Source organism: Eptesicus fuscus, chromosome 14 (assembly GCF_027574615.1).
Source record: "Eptesicus fuscus isolate TK198812 chromosome 14, DD_ASM_mEF_20220401, whole genome shotgun sequence".
NCBI classification, from domain to species: domain Eukaryota; kingdom Metazoa; phylum Chordata; class Mammalia; order Chiroptera; family Vespertilionidae; genus Eptesicus; species Eptesicus fuscus.
Window position 1 is genome coordinate 69,469,451 of NC_072486.1, and position 14,798 is coordinate 69,484,248.

General features: G+C 41.7%; 1 protein-coding gene across 1 annotated transcript in view; it reads left to right on the plus strand.

Annotated features, from left to right (window-relative positions):
* TSPAN12 (tetraspanin 12) overlaps window positions 1-14,798 on the plus strand; it is a 74,711-nt gene that overhangs the window by 17,600 nt on the left and 42,313 nt on the right. Inside the window, exon 5 of the mRNA XM_008157584.3 lies at window positions 387-522. Within this exon, the coding sequence (XP_008155806.1) occupies window positions 387-522 (136 nt within the window). The remainder of the gene's footprint in view (window positions 1-386; window positions 523-14,798) is intronic.

Genomic DNA, 14,798 nt, shown 5'->3' on the forward strand with positions numbered 1-14,798 from the left:
CTTTTTCTTTTAAATGGATCCCCAGATCTGGGGGGCGGAGGGTGGAGACTCCTTAGCTGGGAAATAGCGAAGGGTCCAGTGTGGTTCCCCAGGCTGAGGCTTCAGAGCTAACAGTAGACCAACTTCTTGTTAAGGACCTCTAGCTCATCATATATTTTAAATCAGTTGAAGTTGGGATGTACCACTTGTATAAAAACTAAAAAACAAAACTAAACAAAAATAAAACAAGCAAGTGCATTGCTGAGATAGCACAGTGATTTTGAAAATAGCAATACAGCTATTGTCTTTGCACATGATGATTTAAAGATTATTCAGGCAAATCACAGTGGTGTCTTGTACCAAGTGATCACATTTCTTTGTAAGGTGACATGATTGTTCTTTTCCAGGGTAGAGGAGGCTGTCATCGTGACTTACTTCCCCGTGGTCCATCCGGTCATGATTGCCGTTTGCTGTTTCCTTATCATTGTGGGGATGCTAGGATACTGTGGAACAGTGAAAAGAAACCTGCTGCTTCTTGCATGGGTATGGTGTTTCTATCTTCTCTTTATTATGGTCAAAAAGACCAACCAGTCGTGGACTATTTTTCCTCAGTGCCCAAGACTACGTGCTTCGGGGACTGTGACAGCAGTGCTCTGACCCGGGGTAATTGTTCAACAGCCTGTGCGGAGGGAAGCTTTTTCCAGGAGAGATGACTTGAACCCAAGTCTTTGCTCTCCTCAAATGATGAGGAATGGAAATATGTGCTCTACTTAACTGTCTCACTCAGGCTATGTGCTGACGTTTTCATTCAAAAGTATGAGTTTTGTCTTGAGCCATGGGCCTTATGGCCACTCTGACAGGTCCCTGAGACATCATACTGGAACGCAGTTTCTTTCTTCCTTTTAAAACCCATCTGCTGTCTAAGCGCGTGTGGAAGTTCAGGTGGTCAGGTAGCAGACAGACATTACCGTCCTGGCACCGCCTTTACGTGGGTTAGCACATATAAGTGAGTCTCGGTGTCTATGATCTCGGTGGTTTTTTATTTTTAATTCTGAAAGACTTGGCTAGATTACTTCTTAAAGTCCCTTCAGCACTCAAGTTCTATGATTCCCAAATCTGTGCTTAAACTTTTAATGAAAAAAATTCGCAAACTCTCTTTTTAACATTAAAAATCTGAGTCAATTAAAAGTACAGCTTATATAAAGATTAAAAAACATTTTTTTTTTTTTTTTTTGCTAATCCTCACTTGAAGATATTTTTCCCCTTTGCTTTTGAGACAGAGTGGAAGGGAGGGAGGGATGGGGAGAGGGAGAGGAAGAGAGAGGGGGAGGGAGAGAGAGAGAGAGAGAGAGAGAGAGAGAGAGAGAGAGAGGGAGAGACATTGATGTGAGAGAGACACATCGACAGGTTGCCTCCCGCATGTGCCCTTGACTGGAAATCGAACCTGAGATCCTTTGGTGCGTGGGCCAACAGTCTAATCACTGAACACACCGGCCAGGATTATAAAGATTTTTTAAAAATATATTTTATTGATTTTTTACAGAGAGGAAAGAAGAGGGATAGAGAGTTAGAAACATCGATGAGAGAGAAACATTGATCAGCTGCCTCCTGCACACCTCCTACTAGGGATGTGCCTGCAACCAAGGTACATGCCCTTGACCGGAATCAAACCTGGGACCTTTCAGTCTGCAGGCCGACGCTCTATCCACTGAGCCAAACCAGTTAGGGCTATAAAGATTTTTTGAAGTGCATTGAGTGTATAAAATATTCCATGTTAGTGGCACCAGGTATTGAGGCTGCTAATATAATTGCAAACATATCAGGTGCCCCCCAGAATTCATTGAATATATTCATTTCTGTGCAGTGGTTTTCAAGGCTAGTTATGCATTAATTCCTTGTAGGGAGCATAATAAATTTCTGTGTGCTGATATGCTGGATATCTGGGCAGAAAAAAAAGCCCTGATTTGTAGCATTTGCAGGTTTCTATGAGGTAAATACTCCCAGCATGGTGGATTTTAGGTTACCAAATGGTATCAGTGAATGCAGAACTGGGGAGAGAGAGTACAAATGGGCTCCGAGGAGCCAGCTTGGCACACCAGTGCTTGATGGCTCCCTCCCAAGCCAATTAAGCAGAACCTTCGTGTGAAGCTGCACGGAGCCTTCGCGTTTCCCAGGGACAACCTGTGTTAATGCATTCCTTGGCTTCTTGGAGGATAACTCTTCAGGCCCGTGGTTAGAAAACAGAATATGCTGCAGACAGTACCCCACGCTCAGAGCAGGGGAACATGCCGAGGGCCTCACTGCGCTCCACGTTGTTGAGAAGCATGGTGAAGGCTTTGGAACCTTATTTTGCCATTTAAGATATTTGGACAATAACTTAAACATAAACTAAAGGACTTACTTCAAATGAAACTGATAGTTTAAAGCATGGATGAAGTATTTTAAACTGAAAAAACTCAGAATTCTTATTTATTTATTTATTTATCCTCACCTGAAGATATTTTTCCATTTATTTATTTATTTATTTGTTTATTTGTTTATTTATTTACAGAGGGAGAAGGAGGGAGTGAGGGAGGGAGAGAAGAGAGAAGGGGGGAGAGAGATGTAAACATCAATGTGAGAGACACATTAATTGGTTGCCTCCCAACTCAGCCCAGGGATCTGAACCTGCAACCCTTCAATGCGTGGTCTGACGCTCTAACCACTGAGTACCACTGTCCAGGGCTCCGAATCCTCTTTAAACCCACAATCTCACAATGATGCTTTATTTACACCAATTTAAGTGTGACCGCTATTCTCCCCTCCCCCAGCCCATATGACTGGATGGTCCCTGGACGGTGGGATGGGGTGGGGGTGGGGAGGCATAGCATATTTCAGGGAACCTAAAGGCTTTAGAAACACATTTCAAAACCATTTATGCATCACATTAGTCTGCTCAAATGCTGGTAAGTCAAGTGGACAAGAACAAAGTAATTTGGTCTCTACTTGAGGCAGGATGAGTCATAAAGGTTTGTGCCTGAGAGGCTAGTATGTGAGGCTGGAAAGAGCCTTATGATGCAAAGGTGACTGTGTTGACTGAGGACTGAGGTTCTAAGGGCCATTAAGTTGTTCATTCACTCATTCTTCAAATATTCCTTGAGACTATAGGCACTACTAATCTCTGCCAGTGCGAATGGTAGACAAACAATCCCACTACTCAATGATAAGATCTTGAGTAGGGTTTACACCAGGTGCTCTGAGGTGGAGTGGAGGACCGCCAAGCTCAGCCTCAAGGGCTCAGCACCTGCTCCAGGAGGCTGATCGGCCTACGTTGATGTGCTGTATCCCACTCCCTTTACTTGGCTGCACTCCTTTTCACAGTGTAGCTTTTGGGGCTTTGCCGTCCAGTGTGTGCCTGTTGGATGCGCCTTCCCATGGACTGCCTGGGGCATTTCATTCCCATTGCGCTGCTTCTCTTATCATGGCTGGTTTCCAGACCTCAGTTTGTCTAGACCCAACACAGCTTTCCCCTCGCTCAGGAATGATCGGTGGTCTCAACTCCCAGTTACCTGTCACCCATAACCAATCCGCCTCAGACCTGTTTCTCAGGTAGTTCTTCTCTGGTTTCCTCTCCAGATCCTCCTCCTCTAAGCACTTGCCAAGTCCTGTAAGTTCTGCATCGGCAGCTCAGGAAACTGTCCCCTCTTCTCTACTCTTATTTGTAATGCCCAGATTCAGGCCCTCCTGACTTCTTACTGACACACTGCAGAGCCGCCTAACGAAACTCCTGCCTCTGTTTCCTTCTGACTTACCCAAAACTAATGCCACCAGGTTAATATAATGCAACAGCAGTCATGTTACTCCTCTGTTCTGAAACCTCGAGAGAGTCCTAGTTGGGTAATGAAGCATTTAGTGATGTCTCAGTCTTGCGTCAGTTTCTTCTGTAATCCAGTCTTTGTCTTCCATTTTTAGGTTGCTTACCCACTTTAATATTCTCTGGTCAAACTGTATCTTCTGAGCCTTGAACAAACTTTTTGCTCCATTCTTCCCTGCTGTTATTCTTGCTGTCCCCTTAGCTGGGAATTTCTTCTTAATACTTTTGTTTTAATAATTCCAGTCCATTAAGACTTGTGTACTATCTCTGGAAATCATAATAATGACAAAGATGATGGTGATAATTAAAGTAATGAACATTTCTCAGGTGCTTACAGATGCTGCAGAGGTTTAGCTAAATTTTGTATATGAACAATTTTACTTGAATTAATCAATTTTGTCCTCTCCAAAATTCTAATGAGATAGACACTATTTTTATTACCATACTATAGACAAGGAAATGAGGCACAGATTGGTTAAGTGATTTGCCTAAGTTTGCATAGCTAGGAAATGGAGAATCTGGTATGCAGACATGGCAGTCCAGTTCCAACAACATATTTGTAACAACATCACTCTTTTACTCCATAATTGCTCCCTTTTCCTACGTGCTTATAAACATATCTGACAGTGTATAAAACATTTTCCCTATGATCTTTCATTTTAAACCTGACAATAATAATCTAATAAAGATAATCATAAATGAGATTCAGAGAAGTTCAGTAATGTGTCCAAGGTCACTCAGTAATAATGGGTAGAGTTTTGATTCAGGCCTTAATGTTTCTGACTCTCAAGCCCATTCTCTCTGGGCCTTTACTGATGTCTGTAATAGATGCTTCTCAGCCTTTGTGGTCCAATGCGTTTCCCTTGTTATAAATTTCATTTTTTTTTATAATCAGATCAAACTACCAGATTACAGACAACTTGATAATATGAACCATTCACCTTGCCTATTGCTTTTTAAAAATACGTTTTTATTGATTTCAGAGAGGAAGGAAGAGGGAGAGATAGAAACATCAGTGATGAGAGAGAAGTATTGTTCAGCTGCCTCCTGCACGCCCCCTACTGGGGATCAAGCTCGCAACCTGGTCCTGTGCCCTTGACCGGAATCCAACCTGGGACTCTTCAGTCCGCAGGCTGACGTTCTATCCATTGAGCCAAACCAGCTAGGGCTTGCCTATTGCTTTAATAAGTGTTTACTAAATTGAATAATGGACAAAATTAGAACGGTGGGAGTAGGAGTGACTACACATCAGGTGGGGGATGGTGCCTGGAAGGCAGTGAGGAGATTGAGGTTTTAAAGGAGGAGCCTGGCTGGTAGGTAGGGTTAGCCATGAAGGGATTGGCTTGTTAAGGGAGGGCAACTGAAATATGAAATGATGTTGTAGGTCTTTGGCAAATATTTGCAAGGCAGCTCTCATGGTTTCTTCCTTTGTGCCCTTTAGCTTTTCATCCTAAGTTAGAAAAAATTAAGGAAGTTCCTTATTTTAATTTATTTTTCAAATTAAAGCAAAAGTTTCTTTAGAGAGCCATAGAGGTAGAAGAAGTGAGCTGTGGAAGAAGTGAGCCAGCTGAGCGGCATGGGCTCAGGGAACAAGTTACAGAGGAAAAAGAAGGGATCTTGGAGCTTAGGAGAGAGGCAAGGAAGATGGACCTGAGGGGAAGGGAGTGGGGAAAAGCGTGGGCTTTTATTCCATAGAGAGAGCTGCCTCTTTTTTTGTTTTGTTTTTTTTTGTTAATCCTCACCTGAAGATATATTCTTTCCATTGCTTTTTAGAGAGAGTGGAAGGGAGGGAGGGGGGAGAGAGAGAGAGAACATTGATGTGAGAGAGATGACTGGTTGCCTGCCCACCCCCACCCCCTCTCCCAAGTGCCCCTACCAGTGCTGGGGATCAAACCTGCAGCCCAGGTACATAGCCTTGACTGGGAATCGAACCCTGGACCCCACAGTGCGAGAGCCTACACTCTAACCACTGAGAAACACCAGCCGGGGTGAGAGCCGCCTCTTTCTTTCTTTTGTTTTTAATGTGAATATTTAAACAACCAGAATGCATTCAATCCAACTTGTCCATTTCTCTGGAGTCAAAGTCTTGTTTCATGTGTAAGACCTGTAAGCCAGATGAGCAGGAGGAAATTTTTTTAAAGATAAGCAGTATCTCTGAGAACCACCATATCTCTTAGATGGTCAATAAAAAAGAACTGGCAACTGGGCTATGGTGATGTTCCGGCAGACATAAAAATGCCATTATTCATCAGACTGATCAAGAGCAAGTGAGAAAACCGCAAAACAGAGCTTTGTAACCAACCTGCCTGACCACCCTACCTTCACCCCCCAAAAAAACAACTCTTCAGGCTCAGAGGACACCCATAGAAAAATGCTTCCGGTGAACCGTGGTCATGAATTTGACCATCTGTTGAATTATAGATACAATTTAAAAATATCCTAATTTAAGGTTCCCAAATAATGTTTAGGACATCCAATTAAATTTGAATCCCCGATAAACAACGAATAATATTTTAGTATAAGTATGTCCCATGCAATATTAAGCTATAATGTACTAAAACATTCTTCATCGTTCAGCTGCAACTCAAATTTAAATGAGCATCCTGTATTTTTTTTTTTTTTTTTTTGCTGAATTTGGCAACCCTACTCTTACTACATTTGTTCTTAATAAATGTGAAATTGTCATAGAAGAGAAACGTTTTTATACTTATATGAGGAGATTGGGAAAAATTAACTTCTAATTATATTGGGAAAGCAAGCCAAAAATGACTAGGAAAACAAACTTGATTATACCGTGACTTTCAAAGTAATTTCAGTAGCAGAAATTCCTTCTCTTTAAAAGAGAAATTGGAGCTAAATGGGAATTGGTTTTAAGCCTATATGGGTACTTCTCAAGGCTTTTAGCTGTAGACCAAATGAAATTCATTTATTTTTGCAGTTCTACCTTGCTGTTAACAGAGGCAATGGGGGAGCTGTGCCAGCTCAGGGGGATTGTAAACAGATTGAACAGACATGGTTACAATATTGACAACAGCTGAGTGCCACTGTCAGGCGTTCGTCCTTTGTCAGAGTGGGAGGCTAATGTATGCTCAATTGCCAGCAAACCACAACTAGTCAAACACTGGTCAGAAATTAAGTTGGATGCATGTCACATGTTTCAGAGCAATACCTTCTGTTTAAAGGCGAAAGTTTCCTCTTTTTCTTCCAATTTTATTTTCAGGAGAATTTTCATATGGCCATTGATTGTATGGAAGCTTTTCTAAAGTGTTCTCATAATAAACAGTGATTAAACCAGATTTGAAATGATTATCTTAAAGGAAATCAAATCAATTTTTTTGTTGTTAATCCTCACCCGAGGATATTTTTCCATTGATTTCTAGAAAGAGTGGAAGGAGGGGGAGAGACTAAGAGAGAGAAACCTCGATGTGAGAGAAAGACATCGATTGGTTGCCTCCTGCACATGCCCTGACCGGGGCCAGGGATCAAGCCTGCAACCGAGGTACATGCCCTTGACTGAAATCCAACCCGGGACCCTTCAGTCCAAGGGCCAACACTCTATCCACTGAGCCAAACTGGCTAGAGAAAAATCAAATTAATTTTTAATGATCGTGGAGAGATTGTCATCCTCAATGTTTTTTTGTTGTTTAATAATAATATAAAACTGGATAACCTTTATAATTTTTCTATAGGCTCCGTTTAAGGCCTTTTCATAAGTAGTTATAAATTTTGTTTATATAGTTATTAAGTTAAAATTAAACTACCACATTTAATATCTTTATTATTTTCTATTTTTAATATTGGTTGATGGTTAGCAACCTTCTTATTTTTTAAATATATTTTTATTGATTTCAGAGAGGAAGGGAGAGGGAAAGAGATATAGAAACTTCAGTGATGAGAGAATCATTGATCAGCTGCCTCCTGCACACCCCACATTGGGGATACAGCCTGCAACTCTGGCATGTGCCTTGACCGGAAATCAAACTTTTACTTTCTGGTTCATAGGTTGATGCTCAACCACTGAGCCATGCCAGCCGGGCTTAGCAACTTTATTTCTAAACCAAGGTCCATCGTATCATCGACTGCTTGTTCAGCATGTGCCCAGTGTTTTACCCTTGTTTTCTGAGGAAATACTTAAAGGATGTATTTCACAGATGAGGGGAGTAGGATGCCCAAGGATACACAGCTGCTAGTTGCTATAGTTACTATCAGTAGTGTGCGAACACTGTCTTATGCCCAAAGCCCAAGCATGTTTCACCCACCACACTGCTATGGTTAATTAATTACTGGCATTATTTCTGTATGACTTAAATAGACTTTGTTTATAATTCCAAGGCAGTCAGTAGTCATTTAACTTTTAAAATATAATCTTTTAATGTCCTTATTATAAGAGGAACTCTAAAAGTTCTGCCATGGTTCTCTCTCATTCCGTCAAGGAATAAATGGTTTTTCCTTTCCTTTCTATATTCTTCCCTCCCATTCCTCTTTTTTTTCTTTCCTCCTCTTCCCCCCCCCCCCCCCTCTTAAACATATATTGAGTACCTGGTCTGTGTTAGACACTGGAGGGGCAAAGATGAAAGGGGAGAATGCAAAGAAAATAACAAAGGGAAATACAATATTAAAGTAAAAAATAGATTGCTGTGGGAACACAGAATAAGAAGCAATTGGAGGCTTCTGGCAGGCTTTATAGGACAGTTATTTGAGCCGGAGACTGAAAATGTGTAAGAGCTTATTGGTAGAGAAGGAAAGGGGCTTTAGAGCAACATGATTATGTGCAAAGACATAAAGACATGGAGGAGTAAAGGAACTTGGCAAGTTTAGGCAAAACTTAGAAATTCAGTGTGGCCGTGGTGTCGGTGCACAGTGAGAAACACACGAAGTAGTCCAATTGTGAAGGTTTTTATAGGCGAGTGTGATGTTCTGCTTGGGTGTTTCCAGCATGGGATGAGATGATAATGTTTAGGGCGGGAGGCACTGGGAAAGCCCTGTTAGAGGTCACACCATAGTCTTCAGAAGCCATGGACGGAACTAAGATTTGGGGGGATTAAGGAGGGCAGCCGGATACGGCAGACCTTGCGGGAACAGAATTATGGATAAAGAACTGCACATGATAGTAATGCTGGTGACAATGAAAAAGGCACCAGCTGTCAGAACGGATCTTGGTTCAGCGATCTCAGTACTTAAGTTCTGGCTAAGAAACACTTCAAAGACGAGACTCAAACTATAAGAGAAAGTTTATTTAGAAAGTCAAAGAGGTAGAAGTGAGCTGTCGAAGAAATGAGCTCAGGAAACAAGTTACAAAGGCAAAAGAAGGGCCCTTGGAGCAGAGGAGAAACAGAGAGGCCAGGGAATGTTCCTGAGAGGAAGGTGTGAGCGTGCTCCAGAGAGAACCGAAGAGGGTCTTGAGGGTATTTATCTGGAGGTCTCAGGGGAGGATCTCAGTAGAATATTCATCAGCTTTCCAGATGTGTCTTTTCAGGGTCCTGGTCTGCACTGATTGTCACACCAGGGCAGCAAGCGGGTCATTAGTTGATGAAGCTGATTCTGATGTCAGCCAAGGCTTCCCTTGTCTGGTTTTGCTGCTTGTCTGGGCCTGGAGCTGAAACACAACTGAGCTGTAGATGTTACCTCCAGGGGTTAATGCTTCAGGGCCTTGTTCCTCTTCCCAGAGAATTTACCGAATGACTAGCAACATGCCCTGGGAGGAAAGGTCAGGGGAGGGTCCAAACTGCATGACCAGCGATATGAAAGGTCAGGGTCTAAACGGCATGACCAGGGATATGCTAGTGGAGGAAAGGTTACCCTGGGGGTGAATTCTTGTTTTCCCAGTTTTGCCTGTTGCTAGGCGCCCTGGGCTTTCTGCCCTGGTGACCTTCTCTACCTGGCCCAGCATCCTTTCTCTGCTGCACATACCTGTCTAACTGCCTACCGCAGTAATGTTTGTATTACTTGACATCTGGAAATACAGTATTCAATATTTATGCATTTTTAATATAACAGAAACATATCCTTTCAATGTATGCATTTTATTTTGCATGTTGACTAGAATTTTCTAAAAACCACAGTTGTTAACTATAGTTGTTAAACTCACAAAAGTCTCAAGCAGAGGAATCTGAAGGTGATTTAGGCATTCCTGGATAGAGAAGCTCAGTTTGTACATTTCGTTTCTGTATGTATAAGAGCCTCAACCGAGCTCCCGGACCACTCCTGCTGCTTAAGTGATGTTTGTTCGAATGCTTCTAATTATGCCTTTGAAAAGCATGTGCGCTGATGTCTTGAACAGTAGCTATCGTGCCAATAACTTGGACCCAGGACAACCGTGTGAAATTCGTGACCTTAGTGTTGGGTCTTTGTGACAGAATTTGAGTGCTCATGAGACTTTCTGCCTACTTTAAAATTTGAAGTATGAAAGCTTCAAGTATTTGTATTTCTGTCATTTGCATAATATGATGGACTCTGTCATAGGAAGCATTTTAAGCGTTACTACATACTGTTTCTTCATATACTCATTTGAGATAACTTTGGTTAAATATAAGCCATGTTAATCTATATCCATTGATTGGGTGATGGTCCTTAGTCCGTGCAGAGTTCAAAGCCAGGTATTTCTCTATCAGCACATGCTATTGAAAGGCTTGTCCAGCTGTGAATGCTGCTCACCAGTTCAAATGCTACCTGGAGGCAAATCTAGCAATTGGGCAGTGTTTTTGTATTCTCATCTGCTTCCACATTGTCGGTCTATTGACTCCCTTTGTCAAACACAGAACATAGACATTCATTTAAAATCATATAGTTGTCTAGATGACTCAGGATACAGTGTCCCTCAATGAACAGAGTTAAAATAAGAAGACACATAACACATGTAAAAGGTGAGAGAATTAAGTCATTTAAGCCCATGCGGAAAGCAACTTTCAGAGAAATATTTTAGAAAAATGATGTTTAATATTTACTTTATGTGCAGTGTCTAATGAAGTTGATGACTAAACAGTAGCTCATGAATTAAAGTTAAGCTTTTTTGCATGAAATTTTACAAACTTAATAACCTTACATCATTTTCAAAACTGTCATCCATATAGCTTTTCCCTTTTTAAGACAAACGATAACAGGCCCTGGTTATGTACTCAGATTAAGATATACACTGAGTGGCCAGGTTATTATGATCTCTGAACGCATACTAATCTGGCCACTCAGTATATATATATATATATAGAGGCCCGGTGCATGAATTCGTGCATGGGTGGGGTCCGGCCAGCCTGGCCACGGGGAGGGGACATGGGCAGTTGGCTGGACTGCCTGCTGGTCGAACTCCTGGTCGAGGGGACAATTTGCATATTAGCCTTTTATTATATAGGATATACTCTGAGTGGCCAGATTATTATGCATTCAGAGATCATAATAATCTGGCCACTCAGTGCATATATTTAGCTCAGATGATAGAAACACTAATTTAAATTTTATTTAAAGTGTATAAACACTGTAGTTGTATCACTTAGTATTCTTGTTAAGCAGTACATTTGAATTATTCTAAAATAAGTGTTTATTTCTGAATTTTCTTTAGGTTACCATTATTTTAGTTTCAAAACTTTAAAATGTGAAAACTGAAAATTTCCTTAAAATGATTACAACTAGCAAGACATTTTAGAAACAGTGCCTTTATGAATATAGGAATTTTATTAGGTGATACTTGCCAATGAAATCATTATTTTTAATTAAGTAGAAATATGACTTTTTGGTGTTTATTATATGAAACAAGAATTTAAATGTTTTAAAATTCCAAGTTCTGTGCAGGGTTTGCACAGCTAGCCGAAGACATGGACTAGTAACTTTTAAATGAGACAGTGAGAGGTTTGCCTTTTATAATGAAAGTGTTTTAATTTTAAAAGTTTTCTCTCTGTGTTATTGGAGTTCCTTTAAATGAACTCTAAGGAACAATAGCCTTGCTCCGGAGAGAACCTTTAATGAAGGGACAGGAGAAGTGTTTGAGCTGAGATGTGGTGGGGGAGGGCAGAGTGCGGAAGGTTGGTGCGTTGTGGTCAGGAGGAGGGCCATGGCTTACAGAAGAGCCCTTGCCAGGGGAGCAAGGTGCTTTTGAGGAATTGAAAGGCTAGTGGAGGAAAATGAGTGATAATACTCGGAAGCTCAGGGTGTGTTTGGAGAAGGGCAAGTGTAGGGCATGGGTAGATGTGTGCCAAGTGTGCAGGGCTGAGAGTTGGCTGTGTGACCGAGGGCCAGATAATGGAGAGTCTTAATATTGTGCATATGCACTCTGCAGTTTGAAGGTTTGTGAGCTGAAGAGTGATGTGAAGTGATCTATCTTTTGCTATGTAACCCTAGTAGCAGGGTCTGTTCTTGCTTGCTCCTGGGCCTTTTGCTTATTTATCTGGGAGAAAATAGCTACCTGGTCCTGCCACTCTGGGCTAAGGTGCCTTCCTGTTTGAAGAACGGGTTTTTTTTTTGTTTGTTTTTTTTAAAATATATTTTTATTGATTTCAGAGAGGAAGGGAGACAGAGAGAGGGAGAGAGAAATATCAATGATGGGAGAGAATCATTGATTGGCTGCCTCCTGCACGCCCCACATTGGGGATGGAGCCTGTAACCCGGGCATGTGCTTTGACCAGAAATCCAACTTGCGACCCTTCAGTCCACAGGCTAACACGCTATCCACTGAGCCAAACCGGCTAGGGTGGAGAATCGTTTTTTGTTTTTTGTTTTAATAATAGAAGAGAGAATGGAAGACATACTCTTACTCTAACGATGTGCCTTTTCTGATGAAGGAATAAAGGTACTCAGGTGGGGCAGGCTAATGAATGTTTTGGAATGTTTTCCAGGTGTACATTATAAGTGCAATTCTGTTGATTTGGGTGTGTTTAGTTCGGGTTTCATAGCGAAAATATAATTACCAAGCTAAAGTAGTCACCGGGAGACTGGCTGCTGGGCTAAGGTGCCCTTCGGGAAACAAGCCCTGTCAGACCCAGCAGTTCTTTGGACGCTACAGCAACTTCCAGACGCAGGTGTGTGTGTGTGTGTGTGTGTGTGTGTGTGTGTGTGTGTGTGTGTGTGTGTGTGTGTATGGCTGGGGGTGGGGGGTGGGAGGGAGTCCCATAAACAACTCATTAGTATCAGAGGGTCATTAGAGAGCTGCTTACCTTGACTGAGAACCAACTGATAGTGGATGTGATGCCTCAGGTCGTCATTGACCCGTTTACAAAAGCAGGTCTTCAAGGGCCTCTACTTCTCAATGTCCTTATGACTCAGGTATTTGTGGAACAAAAGTGCATTTCTGTAAAATCATTCCCTGGTTTATTCTGCTGAATTCACAATGCTTCTTGTATCAGTTAGCCTGAATTACTGATGTTTGGGTAGGTCTGGTGAGAATTTAGTGCTTTTATCATTATTCCCACAAGTTTTTCTTTCCCTGAACATTCAGCATGATTGTGAATCAAGTTGTGTTCTTATACTTTCTTCTTTGAAGAAGAAAATTTATTTTTTGGTTCAGGAAGAAAATGTTTTTGCTTGAATCCATTTATCAAAATGACAAAAAAAAAGTAAATATTTGTATACATGGATTTTTAAAATTTAAAGAAAATATTTTTCCTTTAATTTGTTCAACAAACAGGTTTGTGGTTATTCTGGAGAATATGCAAACGTAAGTTCAAATGTATATCTTGTCTGAAAAATAAAGGCAAAATAAAAGAACATGATTTAGAAGAAGATACTTTCAGAGACATAGAGCCATAGATAGATGCAAAAGTTATTGGCAGGTATTAAAGAATGAGTTCCTGTTCTAACTAATAGAACATCTTTTAGCCCTAGCCTGTTTGGCTCAGTGGATAGCGTGTCAGCCTGTGGACTAAAGGATTCCGGGTTCGATTCCGGTCAAGGGCACATGCCTGGGTTGTGGGCTTGATCCCCAGTAGGGGCGTGAAGGAGGCAGCTGATCAACGATTCTCTCTCATCATTGATGTTTCTGACTCTCTCTCCCTCTCCTTTCCTCTCTGAAATCAATAAAAATATATTAAAAAACCCCCCACCAAAACATCTTTTAAAATTGCCAATTTCCTAACATTTTTGTATTGTAAAAGGTGTCATAACGGTGCCTGCAGTAAATTCCTGGCCCCTTATGTTTGGAAGGGATCTGGACATATTTGTTCGAGTCTGAGTGAGAGACATGCTCTGGATCAGAATTAAGTCTGGTGTTACTTTGGCAGTGTTTCTAGGATATATTTCCAAGGCTCCTTTCTATTGGCACTTTCCTGCCCAGGTTCTGGTGATAAAGATCCCTGTCTTGCATTCTGAGGAATGGCCCAATAATATGTAGAGACAGCCTCTTCAGAGACTGGTAGCAGCTTGTAAATCTTTTGAGATGGGGCTAAGCAAGCAGACCTAGCTTACAAAGCAACAGAGATTATGCAGTGACCTGTCTGACATGTCCAGCTACTTTACTGCCTCAGTCTTAATGCTTTATCTCATGATAAAGACCACCGGCTCTGGCGACTCGGAGCACTTGACTAAGTCCCTCAGAACCTGGTGTAACACAATTCTCTGTCGAAAGGTTTGAACAGCACATGAAGCAGTCACATAGTCATGCGAGCTTCCCCAACATCTTTGATCAAGAAATTGGCTCAGCAATAACCAGTGGAAATAAAATTGAAAAGGGGAGTAAATTGATACATTTTAGACATAGTCTTCTATATTTATCTATACTAATAAAAGGGTAATATGCTAATTAGGCTGGGAGTCCTTCCGGATGTCCTTCTGGACAAAGCCATGGTGGTGGGGCCAAGGCAGAGGCGGTTAGGGGCAACCAGGCCAGGAGGGGAGGGCAGTTGGGGCAATCAGGCCTGCGGGGGGGGGGGAAGTTGGGGGTGAGCAGGCTGGCAGGCAGAGTGGTTAGGGGTGATCAAGCAGGCAGGCAGGTGAGTGGTTAGGAGCCAGTGGTCCTGAATTGTGAGAGGGATGTCTGACTACCAGT